Source organism: Sapajus apella, unplaced genomic scaffold, assembly GCF_009761245.1.
Source record: "Sapajus apella isolate SASKATOON/1434 unplaced genomic scaffold, GSC_monkey_1.0 scaffold18, whole genome shotgun sequence".
Lineage (NCBI taxonomy): Eukaryota > Metazoa > Chordata > Mammalia > Primates > Cebidae > Sapajus > Sapajus apella.
The window spans coordinates 6953940-6972390 of record NW_022436958.1 but is presented as its reverse complement, the minus strand read 5'-3'; the positions used below and the strand labels follow the sequence as shown (position 1 = coordinate 6972390).

The following is an 18451-nucleotide window of genomic DNA, read 5'->3' as shown; positions in this document are numbered from 1 at the left end:
CTTCGTGCGGTGGTTCTTGGTGCAGAGTCAGAAAAGCACCATCAGTCTTAAAGCCGCTGTTTTAGCCGGCACAGTGGGTTGCTCAGATTTTAGCGCCAGGAATCAACAAGTTGGACTTCCATTCAGAAACCCAACTGTAAAGATGGTAATTATAAAGACCACAGATGGAGAAATCTATAGTGATGGGAAGAAACCAGCCTAAAAAGGCTGAGCATACCCAAAATCAGAACGCCTCTCCCTCTGCAGGGGATCACAGTTCCTCATCAGCAACAGAACAAGGCCTGATGGAGAAAGGCTGTGTTCCATTAGCAGAAGCAGGCTTTAAAAAGTGGATGATAAGAAACTTCTGGGAATTAAAAGAATTAAAAAAAACTAAGAACTTCGAAGAAAGACTTGACGAAATGTTAACAACAATACACATTTTAGAGAGGACTATAAGTGAATTAATGGAGCTGAAAAACACAACACGAGAAATTCGCGAAGTATGCACAAGTTTTAACAGCCGAATTGATGAAGCAGAAGAAAGGATATCAGAGGTCGAAGACCAACTTCATGAAATAAAACGAAAAGACAAGATTAGAGAAAAAAGGATAAAAAAGAACGAGCAAATTCTCCAAGAAATATGGGACTATGTGAAAAGACCTAATCTATGTTTGATAGGTGTACCTGAATGTGACGAAGAGAATCAATCCAAGCTGGAAAATACGCTTCAGGATATTATTCAGGAAAACTTTCCCAACCTAGCAAGGCAGGACAATATTCAACTCCAGGTAATACAGAGAACACCACAAAGATATTCCTCAAGAAGGCCAACCTCAAGGCACCTAATCGCCAGATTCACCAGGGTTGAAATGAAGGAGAAAATACTGAGGGCAGCCAGAGAGAAAGGTCAGGTTACCCATAAAGGGAAGCCTATCAGACTCGCAGCAGATCTCTCAGCAGAAACCCTACAAGCCAGAAGAGAGTGGGGCCAATATTCAACATTCTTAAAGAAAGGAACTTTCAACCCAGAATTTTACATCCAGCCAAACTAAGTTTCATAAGCGAAGGAAAAATAAAATCTTTTGTGAACAAGCAAGCACTCAGAGATTTCATCACCACCAGGCCTGCTTTACAAGAGCTTCTGAAAAAACCGCTACAAAAAGAAAGGAACAACCAGTATCAGTCTTTCTAAAAAATACCAAAAAATAAAGAACATCAACATAATTAAGAACTTGTATCAACTAATGGGAAAAACAGCCAGCTAACATTAAACGGCAATATCAAACTCACATATATTATTATTAATTCAACTAAATCCCCCAATCCAAAGTCACAGACAGGCAAAAAAAGCCAAGACCCATTGGTATGCTACATCCAGACCCATCTCACATGCAAGGATACACAAAGGCTCAAAACAAAGGGATGGAGAAAAATTTACCAACCAAATGGAGAGCAAAAATAATAAATAAATAGAAAGCTGATAAAATAGACTTTAAAGCAACAAAGATCAAAAGAAGCAAAGAAGGATATTACATAGTGATAAAAGGATCAATGTAACAAGAAGAGCTAAAGATCCTAAATATATATGCACCCAATACAGGAATACCCAGATATATAAGATTTATAAAGAGACTTAGACTCCCACACAATAATAGTAGGAGACTTCAACATCAATATCAGACAGATCAATGAGACAGAAAGTCAACATCGATATCCAGGACTTGAACTCAGATCGGGAACAAGTAGACTTAATTAACATTTATAGAACTCTCCACTTTAAATATACAAAATATACACTCTTATCAGTACCACATCACACCTCATTACAGGTTTAAATGAAATATTGGTTGGCTGCTTGTTAGTTATTTTCTTCCCTCATTTTTTTTTCCTTGTCTCTATTACTAAACACAATTACAGGCATACTCATTTTTAGACTGCATTCTAGCCCGGGCAATAAAGCAACACCCCAGTTCTCTCTCCCTCTCCCTCTTCCTCATTCTTTTTCTCCTTCATTTTTTCTTTCTTTCTTTTTTTTCAATTCTTTCTCTTTCTTCCTTTCTCTATTTCTTAAAATAAATAAATAAATAAATAAAAAGAAAAAAGTTTCAAAAAAAATTAAAACTAATGTAGAGGTAAAAGCTTCTAAGAAAACTATTTTCACAGGTTGCCTTAAGTAAGCGTGTTTTAGAAATCATTTGGTTCTGCTATCATCTGGAAGTGTCCCCTTAAAATTCATATGTTAAAACTTGATCTGCCAATGTGCAGGGTAAGAGGTAGAGTCTTTAGGAGGTGATTCAGTCATAACGGCAGGGCCCTCATGAATGGGATTAGGACCCTTATAAAAGAGGTGGGAGGCAGGGGTTTGCCTCTTCTGCCATGTGAGGATGTAGCAAGAAGTACCATCTTGGGAGCAGAGAGCAGACCTCACCAGACACTAAGTCTGCTAGCACCTTGATCTTGGACTTCCCAGGCTCCAGAACTATAAGAATATTAATTTCACTTTTCTATAAATTATCAGTCTCAGGTACTTTGTATAGCAATGGGAACAAACTAAGACAGATGCTAAAATATTTCTAGTTGTACCTCTATTATTGGCTTTTCCTTAGTATAAGAAATCAAAGATGGTAGCCATATGAATTACAAAAATAGGCTGTATTATGACAAAAAATCATTTATTCAATAATTAAGTTTGGTAGGCAGTACGTCTACAATTGGCCATAAAACTGGAGAAGGTGGAATCCATGAGCCAAATGGCATTTCCTACTTTATAGTATTTGGATGGACAGAAATTTGACATCTATATGCCTGTGTAAAATCTTGCTTTGGCAAAGCACTCTAATTTTTATATTACTGTTAAGATTATATATATATGTATATATATATATATATATATATATATATATATATTTTTTTTTTTTTTTTTTTTTTTTTTTTTTTTTGAGACTAGGTCTCACTCTGTTGCCCAGGGTGGAGTGCAGTGTCACAACCTAGGGTCACTGCAACCCAACCCTTCCAGGCTCAAGCAATCCTCCCACATCAACCTCCAGAATAGCTGGGACTACAGGCATGTGCCACTAGGTCCAGCTAAATATCTTTGTATATTTTGTAGAGATACGGTTTTACCATGTTGCTCAAGCTGGTCTTGAACTCTTGAGCTCAAGTAATCTGCTTGCCTTGGCATCCCAAAGTGTTGGGGATTACAGTATTGAACCATGGTGCCTGGTCAAGATTATACATTTTTAGCATTACATTTTTCAACTAAGCAACTACTTTCAATGTGCATTATAGTATTTAGTAAATGTGTAGCTGTTTTTTACTCAGCAATTTCCATAATCTATCAGTAAAGAAGAAAGTGGGTCACTGACCTGGCTTGAGTATCAGCCAAGAAGTAGAGCAGAAGCAGCACTGAGGGAGGCAAAGAGGAAGAAACGATCAGGCAAAACTTACCACAATAAGGGCAGGTCCTGGATCTGGAGGCAGCTGAACACATGCAGGGTTTGATTTTAGCACAAAAAACAAAGCAACAGACAGAAAGAAAAATGAAGAGATCAACAGCCCACTAAAGTGTCATGAAGACTGCTTGTATGTATGTATATATTTAAAGACAGGCTCTTGCTGTAGCCCAGGCTGGAGTGAAGAGGCACAATCACAGCTCACTGCAGCCTTGACCTCCTGGGAGCAAGTCATCCTTTCACCTCAGCCTCTAGGACCTCAGTGTCTGGGACTACAGGCATGTGCCACTATGCCCAGCTAATTTTTGTAGAGATGAGATCTCACAGTGTCGCCCAGGCTGGTCTGGAACTCCTGGGCTCCTATGATCCATCCGCCTCAGCCTCCGAAACTGCTGGGATTACAGACGGTAGCCACTGCACCTGTACCTTTGTTGCTCAGGCTGGTTTTAATTCCTGGGCTAAAGTGATCCACGTGAGCCTCCCAAAGTGCTGGGAATACAGCCATGAGCCGCCATGCCTGATCTGACTACTTTGAACACATTTGAACAAAGAGCAGCCACAGAAAGTAATGCTATCTAAACTTAAGCAAAGCCTCCTAAAAATACAGCTGCCACTGACCCATCCTCAGAGTTAGATGGACCTTAGCACCTGGAGGTACAAATTCAGCTGCTATTCATCTCCCTCTCGGGAGCTTCCAGCTAGGAAGGATACTGCCCATTAGCATCAGGATGAAAAAGCCCAATAGAAACTTTTGTATTTTCCCACTGAAGCTCTAAAGCTCTTCTTTTTAGTTAAGCTGGTATAAGCCTTTACTTGTGGCTGTTCAGCAAACTACCCCTTGTAGAATTCTTCTGAGTGTGAAATAAACTTTTCTCCTGTTAACCTGTCTGTTGTCAATTAATTGGCAGGCCCTCAATCACTTTGACCTAAGTACTTGGTAGGAAAAAGTTTCCTCCCAACAGAACTTCAGCTGGAAAAGTTCAGAAGTTGGATTTTAAGCTAAATATTAGGGAGGTAAAAAATAATAACGAGGAAAGCCTTTTGGGATCAAAAATGGTTGGTGAGGTAGGGAGAACAGGCATGTGATCGGGCACCCCTAACACCGCGGACATTTATGGGCAGGGCCATGATGTTGACTGAGTCACTACAGATTAAAACAAGAAGACTAAATAAAATGAACAAAGCGAGGATGGAATAGATATCCATTTGCTTAGTAGTCTTCTTTAATTCACTGTACATTGTCTGAAGCATTAAAATAGACAAACTTTCTGAATCATCGGTCTAATGAAAACTCAGTAAGAAGGATTAATTAAAAAGATGAAATTTTCTATCATCACAAGGTGAAATATAAAAGACAAAACAATAGAAGGGCAAGAGGTGCTTTCCTGAAATGCAACTTTAAAGTCTTGAAAATAATCAACTGGTTTCTTACTTAAGTAGGATGACCATAAAGATAGGAAGAGAATAGCAGGGCAGAATATATTTTAAATGCCTAGAGGATAAAAATGCACAGCCTTGCTGAATGAACATCCAAGAGGCAAGGACACTCTATAAAGTTCAAATCTGTTCAATCTAATTATTTGCCGTCTCTTACATTAAGGCCAAAAATGAATATTAACCATTTTTATTAACTATGACCCCCATTTATTAAATACTAAAACCTGCTAGAGCAAATGTGGTGATACATATTTTGCAAATTATGCATAAAAGTTATACAGATAAAATTATAATATGATTAATAAATTATATAAACTATCATTCTTGCATCAAGTTGTGAAATTACATTTTTAATCACTAAAATTAATAACTTTGCAGTGTTATCTAGTAGCCTTGGTTGTAATCATTTGCATGGTCAGTGTAAGCTAAACTTTATTTATTTATTTATTTAATATATACGGAATAGGCCTAGGTTCTATGGAAATATTATGCCCTTTGTATCTAAGGGACTTGACCATTGTGGATTTTGGAATCATAGGGCAGCCCTGGAACTAATGCTTCTCAGATAGGGAGCCCATGGATACAGATAGAGTCTCACTCTATCACCTAGGATGGAGTTCAGTGGTGCAATCTCCGCTCACTGCAACCTCCGCCTCCTGGGTTCAACTGATTCTATGGCCTCAGCCTCCCTAGTAACTGCGATTACAGGTGCCTACCACCACACCAGGTTAATTTTTGTATTTTTAGTAGAGATGAGGTTTTACCATGTTAGTCAAGCTGGTCTCGAACACCTGACCTGAGGTGATCCACCAGTGTTGGCCTCCCAAAGTGCTGGGATTACAGGTGTGAGCCACTACTCCCGGCCTAATTTTTGTATTTTGTTAGTAGAGATGAGGCTTCACCATGTTGTCCAGGCTGTTTTCAAACTCCTGACCTCAGGTGATCTGCCCACCTCGGCCTCCCAAAGTTCTGGGATTACAGGCATGGGCCACCGTGCCTGGCCTACAAAACTTGAAAAGAATGGGATACTGTTCTCAATTTGAAAAACCAGTAGCATGAAGAATGAAGAAAGGTAAAGAAAGTATTCTGAGTTTCTGTCACAGCTATTTTCCTCTGAAATTCTATTTGGTTTGGTTTCATCTTTCTGAAACTTTTTCATGACCATCATGTTTGGCTCACCTTCATATCGATTTTTTCAGTTTCAAATAATCAGAAAATATTTTAAAACTATTTCTGGTTATCACAAAAATAAGTATTCATAATTTAGCCTAATTGTGAAGAGATGAAGCTTCTAAACATTAACTCCTCTGTTAATTATTAAAGAAATAAAATAAAATGATTACATGTGGTTTAGAGATGTCAACACAAGAGAGAAACTTAAATGTTTAAATATTGTAAAAGTTTTGGTCCTGACTCTACCACTAACTTGCCATGTCACCTTATTCTGATCATCAGTTATTTCATCAATAAAATTAGACTATTGAGCAGCTAAATGTTTCTCTTTGTATCCACAGGCTCCCTATCTGTGGATTCAACCAACTGCGGCTCAAAAATATTTGGGGAAAAATATGAATGGCTGCATATATACTGAACATGTACAGAAATTTTTTCTTGCCACTATTCCCTAAACAATACAGTATAACAAGTATTTATATAACATTTATGCTATACGAGGAATTGTAAGTAATCTAGAGATGATTTAAAGCATGCGGAATAGGCCTAGGTTCTATGGAAATATTATGCAATTTGTATCTAAGGGACTTGACCATTGTGGATTTTGGAATCATAGGGAGGCCCTGGGATTAATGCTCCACAGATACCAAGGGGTGACTGTACTAGGATTCCGTTACACATCTTTCCAAATATTAGACAACCTAATGTGATTTTATAAATTTTTGTATGAGATATAGTATAGTAGCTTTTAAAATAATACTTACATTTTGGCCCACTTATCTAGTTCTTCTTCAAGATATGTTTTAACCATTTTTGGTTGAAGCCCAAGAGAATTTCCCAAGAAATAGATGGCATTTTCATCTTTATTCACTAATGATAAATCAACTGAAACAGAAGAAATGTCAAAAAAAAATTTCCACATGGTATTGTTAAGCCAGTACAAATAATTAATACAATCAACTCCAAGAAGGATAAAAAGTAATTAAAAATTACTCCCAAGGATGACATCAGGTCCTCTAAAAAATAATTAACTTTTGCATTTACATTTTAAAATATAATTTAAGACTATAGAGGCGATTATGATGATCTCTGATATTTACTGTGCTCCATGAGGAAATCTAAATTAGCAACTACTTCCAATCATGAATACCAAAGGATTAGAAAAGAGTTAAAAACAAATTTTTAAAATAGGAACCACATCAGCCTATCTAATTGTATAAGAAGATTACCAGAATTTAGGCCAGTACTAAGATTGTATTAATTTGTGTTATAGACATGGCAATTAAAAAAATGTAAATAATTATTTATATAACTAAAGTAGATGTACTGGATTTACGCATTTTTTTCATTCTATATCCACACACACATATGCATAGTACTAACGCATATAGGCAAAGATTGCTTTCCATATATACTTCTTATTTATATAAATCAAACTTCGATGATTTTTATCTTCATCTTACCCACTGCAAACAAACCAATCCATGTGCTTAAAGCATAGTCCAGAGAGTCACAAGTTAACAATCATACTTGTAAACTACTGAGTTTTCTCTTAATTGTTAGGAAAAAATGACTAAGCTGCTCATTTATATTTCATTGGAATCATTCAGTACTATGTTGGTCTTTACTTCAGACTGCTTAATTAAGCCTCTGAAGACTTTTTAAAGATATATTTCAACCAGATCCCTTTTATGGATACTGCTTTTCATTGGCATCTTTTAAACCTGACCAATAAAAGATATGCACATATTGCTTACACATGTGTGCCAGAAGGGCCCTCTTGGTTAAGATACCCATTATTTTTTGGACCTAGGGTCAGATATGCCTCCCCATTTCCCATCATCAAGGTTATCATGTCAGCCAGGCACCGTGGCCCATTCCTGTAATCTGGCACTTTTGGAAGCAAAACTGGGAGGATCACTTGAGCCCAGGAGTTCGAGACAAGCCTGAACAACAGAGTGAGACTCCATCTCTATTTAATTGAAAAAAATTTTTAAAGACAAGGTTATCACATCAATCGTTCTTGTCACATTGGACATTGCTGATTATCTCCTTTTAGCTTGAGTCTAAGTTTAATGCCTTCGGGAATATATCCACGTTTTTCATGGCTCCTATGCTTTCTCTATACAACCCGTGAGAATATGAGAGCTCTAGGTTCATCCATAATTCCCAGTCCTTTAGTGCCAACTCCTGACTCTTGCATACCTCAATGTGTTATGGATTCTGTTGGACAGCTTGTTTAATATTTAATGCTTATGAAGTGGGAGAGAGTCCCCTTTCTGATGCATTTACTGTACTTACCCTTTTTTTCCCAAAGACAAGTCAGGATTAACATATACCAGTCATTCTTGTTCATCAGGATATTTTCTGTCTCCTGTACTGACATTTTTTTAGCATATTGTGAGTTCAGTGCTATGATCAACATTTATTGTAGAACTTATGATAGTATTACATTTTTCTTTAAAGTAGGTGTTGCCAATTAGGGGATACATTTTTTGCAGTTTCTCAGTGGTCCTCTTGGTTTTCTGTCTCACTTCAATGGCCTTTTCACAAAGGTCATGGAGCTTACAGGAACTTTCCTTTTCAATGTCTTGTTAGCAGATCCCCAAATTTTGGCTAAGTCACAGTGCTTCAAGATTGCGGCTCAGTCTTCTAGGTATCATTTTCCAACTATTTCTTTTAGTGCCTTTGCTTCTTGTTCTCTGGAAAGTCTTCCTCCATTGAATTCAGTTTGATCTTATTAGGGAGAGGAACAGGGGGGTAAGGTGTCTCAACTTCTTCCTCTTAATCCATACCGTCCAGATCTACTCTAAGAAAACACTGAGAGGTGTCATGATCTGGGGATCCTGTGGGTTTATGTTCAGATCAGATCATTTGCTGCATTCGTTCTATTGACACCCAGCAGGCAGGATCCTTAATCAGCACCCTTGTTTTAAGCAAGGCAAGGCAAGCTTTTTCTGGAAATAGAAAGTAAATAATTCAGGCTTTCTAGGCCATTGCAATTCCTTCTTTTTGTTATGGTAGGATGAAAAAAGCCATAGATAAATAAAAGTGGTAGTGATCCTAAAAAGTTTATTCCAGAAAGAAAGGAGAGTTTCCTGAGCCTTGCCTGAGGGTCACACTTCAAATTCTGGCACAGATTGGGTGTGTTAAAAGAGTTCATCAGTTCTCCCTATCAGCCAAGTGTCCAAATTCAATAAATCCTCCTTGAGCTGGGAGTACTTGCTTCATGTAACAAGCCCCCTAGTTTACTAGGGCTTCTATAACAAAGTTACACAAACTGGGTAGCTTAAACAGAAATTTATTGTCTCACAATTTTGCACACTCTAAGTCCAAAATCAAACATTGGCAAGGTTAATTCCTTTCAAGCACTGTGAGGGAAGAATCTGTTCTAGGCCTCTCCTCTTGGCTTATAGATGACCTTCCTTTTGTGCATATGGCATTCGCCCAGTATGCCTGTTTTTTCTCCAATTTCACCCTTTAATAAGAACATCACAATGTATCGAATTAGGGTCCACTCTAATGACCTCATTTTAACTTGATTATTTTTGTAAAGACATTCTTAGACACAGGTGGTTAGGCTGTCAACATATGAATTTTTAGGGAACATAATTCAACTCATAGCACTCTGCTTAAAGGTTCACTTGACTTCGAACTTATTTATGAGCTCAAGAGTTTTAGCTTTTGACAAACAGGGCTTGCTCCAGTTAGTCCTTAAGTCAACAGTGTTACAGCCATTCTTCTGGAATGGTCCTTTCTTGGAAAAGGCTACAGTATGATTGCTATAAAGCTCATGGATCTGAAAATTCACTTGATTGCTTGGGGAGCATTTTAGTGCATCAAAAATGTCCATCACTGTGGACCTTATGAGCTTACTCTTTTAGTCGATATGAAGCTTAACCTGGGAACCGATTTCAAAATTTCATTGTCACTTCAGATTTAAATCTTCTCCCCAACCCCAGCTCATGCCTGACTTATGTTCACAAAACTGCAGTTTGGAACAAAGGAATGTGTCTATAAACAATTTATGTCTCTTGCTCCTCACCGCAGCTGCTTCTAATTCCTCCAATGCAGTGGAAAAAGAAAGGCAACAAAATCTTAGTCCAGCTTTGGTGCTTTTGGTTAGCTCTTTCCCTTATGAGTTACTTTTGGTGAGTTTGTTAAAATCTCCTTCCCACTGGAGACCTTCAATCTCCAGTTTTCTGAGCTAATTAATGCATACTTCAGCTGATGTCTCATGATCTGTTCACAACCACCACTTCCCACCTCATGCATATATTTCTAGAATATTTATGCAAAAATTACCACAACCCAACAAGCAGACTTCTCAGGTATGACCCTTTTGAAGTATCTTTTGTTATAGAAGTTAATAAGAAATTATTTTAGGCATATAGAGACGAAAAGAGGTTCTTGGGAAAGTTTTTGTTTCTTTTAAAGCAGCTCCAGAAATGTTTTTTGTCTAGCAGGAAATCCCCAGCTCTTAGAGCCAGGCAGGCAAGCTTTAACATGAAATGCAGGCCATTAGAAACTGGGTCCACCCAAACAAGATGATTTCCATCATCTTCCTCCTGTCCCCACATGCGCCTGGCAACATGGCTGCCCCTCTATATCCCCACCCATGTGTGCAGAACATCAAGGTGCCCTGTATTTGCATATTAAAAGGCTAGGGTGAAAGGGCCAGTTTTTTTAATGGGCCTACCTGAATGACATGCCTCATCAAACCAATCCCTGGGCTCTATGCAAATCAAAGAATGTCTCCTCCAGCCTCCTAATATAACTGGCTGTTTTCAGAGGCACTCAGGATTTCCTCTTTTGGCTTGGACACCTCCCCCCACCCCAGGGAGGCTGCTTCTTCCTTTCTTGCCTATTAAACTCTCTGTTCTGGCTGGGCATTGTGGCTCCTGCCTCTAATCCCGGCACTTTGGGAGGCCAAGGCAGGTGGATCACATGATCAGGAGTTCCAGACCAGCCTGGCCAATATGGTGAAACCCCGTCTCTACTAAAAATACAAAAATTAATTTTTTTTTTTTAGTGTGGTGGCACACGCCTGTAGTCCTGGTTACTGGGGATGCTGAGGCAGGAGAATCGCTTGAACTCTGGAGGCGGAAGTTGCAAGAGCCAAGATCACACCACTGAACTCCAGCCTGGGAGACAGAGGGAGACTCTGTCTCAAAAAAATAAATAAATAAAAATAAAAATAAACTCTTTGTTCCTTAAATCCACTCCATATGTGTCCGTGTCATTTTATCTAAATTGGCACAAGACCAAGGACCCTGGTGTTCCTCTAGTCACTGGAGCCATATCATTTTCACTATGCCACTTTTCAGTGAGTTCGCTTTTCTCAAAGGAAATGCTGGCATAGGTTGGAGAAATTGTGGGTTCATTTCCACTATTACAAAAAAGTGAGTGTCACAATAATTCAAGTTACACAAATTTTTTGGTTTCCCAGTGCATATAAAAATTATGTTTACACTTTACCATAGTCTGTTGAGGGTGCAATAGCATTGTTTCTAGAAACAATGTCCATATCTTTATTTTAAAAATACTTTGTTGCTCAAAAATGCAATCAGTGAGACTTCAGTAAGTCATAAATGTTTTGCTGGCAGAGGGTCTTGCCTGAATATTGATGGCTGCTGACTTATCAAGGTGATGGTTCCTGAAAGTAGGAGTGCCTGAGGCAATTTCTTAAAATCAGACAACAGTGATTTATTGCACTGACTCTCCTTTCACACGGTCTCTTTGGAGTTCAGCTGGGTGCAGTGGCTCTCACCTGTAATCTCAGCACTTTGGAAGGCTGAGGTGGGTAGATCTCTAGGTCAGAAGTTTGAGACCAGTCTAGCCAACATAGTGAAACCCCGTTTCTACTAAAAATACAAAAAGTTAGCTGGGTGTGGTGGTCTGCGCCTTCTAATCCCAGCCACTCTGGAGGGAGACTGATTCAGGAACCTGGTAGGCAGGGGTTGCAGTGAGCTGAGAATGTGCCACTACACTCCACCCCAGACAACCTTGTGAGATTCTGTCTCAAAATAAAAAAAATAAATAAATAAATAAAAAAGATTTATTCGGAGTATGCAATACTACTTGATAGGATTTTATCCACTTTTATGGAATATTTTAAATTCTTTGTTATTTCAACAATGTTCATAGCATCTTCAGCAGGAGCATAGTTTACCTCAAGAAACCACTTTTTTTTATTTTTGCTTAGCCATAAGAAGCAACTTCTCATTCAAGTTTTCTTATTAGACTGCAGCAATTCACTCACATCTTCAGATTCCAATCCTAATTTTAGTCCTTTTGTGATTTTTACTACCTTTGCAGTTACTTCTTCCAGTGAAGTCTTAAATCCCTCAAAGTCAGCCATGAGAGTTGAAATCACTTCTTCCAAATCCATGCTAATGTTGGTAATTTTTGCTCTTCTTATGAATCATAGAGGTTCTTAATGGTATCTAGAATGTTGAATCTTTTCCAGAAAGTTTTCAATTTCCTCACCCAGATCCTGCAGAGGAATTACTATCTATGGCAGCTAAAGTCTTATAAAATGGATTTCTTTTGGAGGGAGTGGGGAGCAGAATCTTGCTCTATTGCCCAGGCTGGAATGTTGTGGTGCTATCTTGGCTCACTGCAACCTCCACCCCCCAGATTCAAGTGATTCACCTGCCTCAGCCTCCTGAATAGCTAGAATACACGCAGGCACCGTCATGCCTGGCTAATTATTGTGTTTTTAGTAGAGATGGGGTTTAACTATGTTGGTCAGGCTGGTCTCGAACTCCTGTCCTTGTGATCTGCCCGCCTTGGTCTCCCAAAGTGCTGGAATTACAGGCATGAGCCACCGTGCCTGGCCATAAAATGTATTTGTTAAATAATAAAACTTGAAAGCAAAAATTACTCCTTGGTCACAGGCTGCAAGATGAATGTTGTGTTAGCAGACATTAATGATGTCCCTGTACATCTCCAGCAGAGCTCTCGAGTGACCAGGTATATGTTCCATAAGTAGTAATATTTTGAAAGGAATTTATTTTTTCTGAGCAGTAAGTCTCAGTACTGGGCTGAAAATGTTCAGTAAACCTTGCTCTAAACACAATGCAGTGTCATGTAAGCCTTGTTGTTCTATGTATATACCACAGGCAGAGTAGATTTAGCAAAATACTTTAGAGCCCTAATAGTTTCAGAATGGTCAATGAGCATTGACTTAACTTAAAGGCACCAGCTGCATTAGCCCCTAACAAGAAAGTCAGCTTGTCCTTGAAGTGCTGAAACAAGGGACCAACTTCTCCTCTCTAGCTATGAAGATTCTAAATGACATCTTCTTCTTCTTTTTTTTTTGTCTTCATAAATCAGTTTTATTCCAGATTTTTATTATTCCCTTGGGTGAGCTACTCCAATTGAAATTAATATAAGTGCAAGTGATACAATCAATTTCGATATATGACTATGGATTAGAGATCCCCAGATCTGCTTTTTAGCCCATTTCTTTCTGATCATCTCCCCCAAAGAAGTGAGTATTCTTATTGGCCTCTATGAGTTATGAACATGTTTAGAAAGCAGATAAGACTCTTCATTTGTATACTGACAATGGAAGCCCCTGAAATGAGCAAGGATTCAAAAATTAAGACTTAAAATATGTAGGCATAACATCATCAATAAAGTCTTCAAATTTCTTAATTTTTTTTTTTAAGATGAAGTCCTGTTCTAAAATAACTATTATTTCTTCAAAAAAAAAAAACTTGTTAATACAACTGGTGACTATAAACCACACTCTTAGGGTCCTATTAGGTAAGTGATCATTTTTAAGGACAAATATGTTATTTATTTTCACATGCTCATTTCAGAGTTGACCCATACCAACTGGTGTAGATTAAAAATAAGAAAACAGTTAAGGTGAATAAAATGCTTTTGAAGGTATCCAGGCTGGTTCTTTTCATTTTTGTAATTATCCAGGCTGGAAAGCCACCATCTGGGGGATTTAAAAGAGAAAAACAGCTCAATTTTAAATTAGAGAGCAAAATTGATTAAGTTGTTCCTCAAGAGGCCAACATTTATATATCAAACTCTCTTTGCTTTACAAACAAATTTATATCTTATGATCCTTTACACACTGAATGCTTGTTTTGGGACTCATAGTACCACATTATAGTTTTCTTGCCTCTGACTCTAGTCACCTGTTCTAGGTTCTTAAGCAAAATTTTTGCAAAGGCACAATTAAACACTAAATGGCATCTTCTTCCAAGAGAAGGCTGTTTCATCCTGAAAATCCTATATGCCTATGTAACAAACTGTTCTGCACATGTATTGCAGGATTTAAAGTAAAATTTAAAAAAAATTAAAAAAAGAATCCTGCAAATCTGTTGTTTAATATAGCCGTCTTTGTCAATTATCTTCGCTAGATCTTCGAGATGACTTACTGTACTTCACCATCAGCACGTGCTGCTTCACCTTGCATATTTATGTTATGGAGGCAGCTTCTTTCCTTAAACCTCATGAACAAACTAATGCTAACTTCAAACTCTTCTTTTGCAGCTTCCTCAGCTTGCTAAGTCTTTATACAATTAAAGAAAGTTAAGGCCTTGCTCTGACTTAGGCTTTGGCTTAAAAAATGTGGCTGATTTGATCTTCTATCCAGACCACTTAAACTGTCTCCATATGAGTAGTAAGGCTGTTTTGCTTTCTGGTCTTTTATGTATTCCCTGAAATAGCACTTTAAATTTCCTTCAATAACTTTTTCTTTTTTTTTCTATTTACAGCAGAGCTAACTGTTTGGAGTAAGAGGCCATATTTTCAACCTATTTCAGCTTTTGCCTTATTTTTCTCTTTAAGCTTGATCATTTGTAGTTTTTGGTTTAGAATGAGAACTCTGTGACTTGTCCCTTCATTTGAAAACCTAGAGGCCATTGTAGGGTTATTCATTGCCCTTATTTCAAAGTTATTGTATTTTAGAAAATAGAGGGGACCAAGGAAAGAGAAGGAGGCTGAGAACAACTGATCTCTGGCACAGTCAGAACACACACAACATTTATTGAAAAGTTCACCATCTTATATGAACACAGTTCATGTTGCCTCAAAATAATTGCAATAATAACATCAAAGAGCACTGATCACAGATTACTATTACAGATATAATAATGGAAAAGTTTGAAATATTGTGAGAATTGCCAAAATGTGCCACAGAAACACAAAGTGAGCACATGCTCTTAGAAAAATGATGCTGATAGACTTGCTGGAATTGGAGTTGCCACTATAATTTTGTAATAATAATAATAATAATAATAAAGTCTCTGTAAAGCACTCTAAAGCAAAATGCAGAACTCCCCAGGTATGGGCAGTTTTCCAATCAGGAAAACAGGTGAGGTGTTCCAGGTGGCTGACTAGAAGTAGCTATTGTGTGCTTGTGCTGCTCTAACAGAGAGAGGAAACAAAGTGGCAAATAAATGATACGTCTTTAAGTAGATCATCTAAGAGGTCATGTCTGGATTCAACAAGAAGCCATAGGCTCCATGAAGAAAACAGGAGCAAAGCCAAGGAACTGCCTGCTTGGGACCAGTATAGAGCTGGGGAAAGCTCCCTAAAGTCAGGAAAGGACTGATGAGTGAGGGTTCCCAGGGGATCCGAATTTCTGCTATAGACCTTTGCAATCCTGGGCATGGAAGAAGCCCTTGACCCCAGTGGAACTCCAAATCAACACAGAGATCAGCATAGAGTCTTTGCAGGGGCACCAATGAAGCTCACAGGCCTTGGATCCTTGAGTAGCTAGGCATCAGCTACCATATCCCCAATAGAGGCTGCTGAAATGGTGTCAAGGAGTGGCCAGACTGTCTAAGCCAACACAATAAAACAGGTTAAAGAAGGGCAATACATAATGATAAAGGGTTCAATTCAACAAGAACACTAAACTACCCTAAATATATACATACCAAACATTGGAACAGCCAGATTCATAAAACAAGTACTTCTAGACCTATGAAAAGACTTAGATAGTTAACAATACTAGCAGGGGATTTCAACACCTGCTGATAGCATTAGATAGACCATCAAGTCAGAAAACTAACAAAGAAATTTTAAACTTCTATTCAATACTTAATCAGTTGGACCTAATTGACAGCTACAAAATATTCTACCCTTCAACCACAGATTGTATAGTCTTCTCATCTGTGAACAGAACATACTCTACAATTGACCACAGGCTTTGAGATAAAGCAACTCTCAATAAATTAAAAAAAATCAAAATCATACCAACCATACTTTCAGACCACAGTGGAATAAAAGTAGAAATCAATACCAAGAAGATCTTATCAGAAGTATACTATTATATAGAAATTAAAATTCTTACTCCTGAATGACTTTGGAGTGAACAATGAAATTAAGGCAGATATCAAAAAATTATTTGAAATAAATGAAAACAAAGACACACCAACATACCAAAATCTGTGAGATGCAGCAAACACAGTATTATGAGGAAAATTTATAGTGCTAAGCACCTACATCAATAAGTTAGAAAGATCTGCAGTTAACAAAAATAACACACCAAGAGGAACTAGAAAACCAAGAACAAACTAATCCCAATGCTAGTAGAATAAATTACTGAAATCAAAGCAGGAAAGAATTAAAGCAAGCCCTAGATATTCATAGAAAGGATTATTGAAACAAAAAGCTTTTCTTTAAAGGGGTAAACAAGATCAGCAAACTACTATCTAGATTAAAAAGGGAAAAATAAAGAAGATTCAAATATGCACAATCAGAAACAACGAAGATGACATTACAACTAATCCTACAGAAATGCAAAAGATCCTCAGAGACTCTTTTGAATACTTTATTCATGAAAACTAGACAATCTGAAGGAAATAGATAAGTTCCTGGAAAGATACAACCTCCTAAGACCAAACCAGTTAGAAACTAAGACCCTGAACATTCCAATAGAGTTTCAAAGTTGAATCAGTCATAAAAAAACTTATCAGCCAAAAAAAGCTCTACACCAGAAAGATTCACAGCTAAATTCTGTCAGACTTATAAAGAAGAGCTGGTGCCAATACTGCTGAAATTATTTCAAAAAATTAAGAAGAGGGTGACTCCTCCCCAGCTCATTCTAGGAAGCCAGCATCACTCAATACCAAAATCTGGCAAAGAAATAACAACAACAACAACAACAAAATTACAGGTCAATATCCCCATAGATGCAAAAATCATCAACCAAAGACTAGCAAGGGAAATCCAGAAGCACATCAAAAAGTTATTTCACCATATTCAAGTAAGTTTTATTCCTGGGGTGCAGGGTTGTTTCAACACAAGTAAATCTATAAATGCGATTCACTATATAAAGATAATTGAGAGCAAAAACCATATGATCATGTCAATAGGTACAGAAGAAGCTTTCAGTAAAATCCAATATCCCTTTATGATAAAAACCCTTAACAATTATGTATTAAATGAACATACCTCAAAATAATAAGAGCCATCTATGATAAACCACAGCCAATATCATACCAAATGAGTAAAAGCTGGAAGCGTTCTCCTTAAGAACTGGAACAAGTCAAAGCTATCTCCCACTCCTATTCAATATAGTACTGGAAATCCTAGCCAGGGCAATCAGTCAAGAGAAAGAAAGAAAAAGCATCTAAATAGAAAAAGAACCATCTATCTTTACTAATGATAAGGTTCTATATTTAGAAAACCCTAAAGACTCCACCAAAATGCTCCTGGAACTGCTAAGCACCTTTGGTAAAGTTTCAGGATACAAAATCAACATTAAAAAATCAGGAACATTTCTATATGCCAATAATGTTCAAGCTGAGAGCCAAATTAATAATACAATCCCATTTGCAACAGCCAAAAACAGTGAAACACCAAGAAATATATCTAACCAAGGAAGTGAAAGGTCTCTATAAGGAGAACTACAAACACTGCTCAAAGAAAAATCATAGATGACACAAACAAATAGAAAAACATTCCATACTCATGGATTGGAAGAATCAATATTATGGAAACCACAGTATTGTTCAAAGCAATTTAGAGGTTCAAAACTATTCCCATCAAACTATTAATGTCATTTCTCGCAGAAATGGAAAATACATTCTAAAAATTTATATGTGACCAATAAAGAGCCTGAATAGCCAAAGAAATCCTAAGCAAAAACAACAAGGCTGATGGCATCATATTACCTGTTTTCAAACTATAAAGCTACAATAACCAAAACAGCATGGTACTGGGACCAAAACATATACATAGACCAATGGAACATGATAAAGAACCCAAAATAAAGCCATATATCTACAACAGTTTAATCTTTGACAAAGTTGACAAAAATAAGCAATGGGGTAAGAACTCTTTTTTTTTTTTTTTTTTTTTTTTTGACAAAGTTTTTTTTTTTTACCCAGGCTGGGGGGGAATAGCGGGACGACGTCGGCCCCCCCCCAACC

At 37.5% G+C, this 18451-nt stretch overlaps 1 protein-coding gene across 5 annotated transcripts in view; it reads right to left on the bottom strand.

The window, feature by feature from the left end:
- The window catches only part of KYNU (kynureninase), a 157535-nt gene that overhangs the window by 109218 nt on the left and 29866 nt on the right, over positions 1 to 18451 (bottom strand). For all 5 annotated transcript variants that reach the window (XR_004271288.1, XM_032286336.1, XM_032286334.1 and 2 more), the window contains one exon: positions 6809 to 6929. Coding sequence is in view for 4 of the 5 variants with exons in the window: in XM_032286336.1 (XP_032142227.1) it covers positions 6809 to 6929 (121 nt within the window). In the remaining variant the exon portion in view is untranslated. The remainder of the gene's footprint in view (positions 1 to 6808; positions 6930 to 18451) is intronic.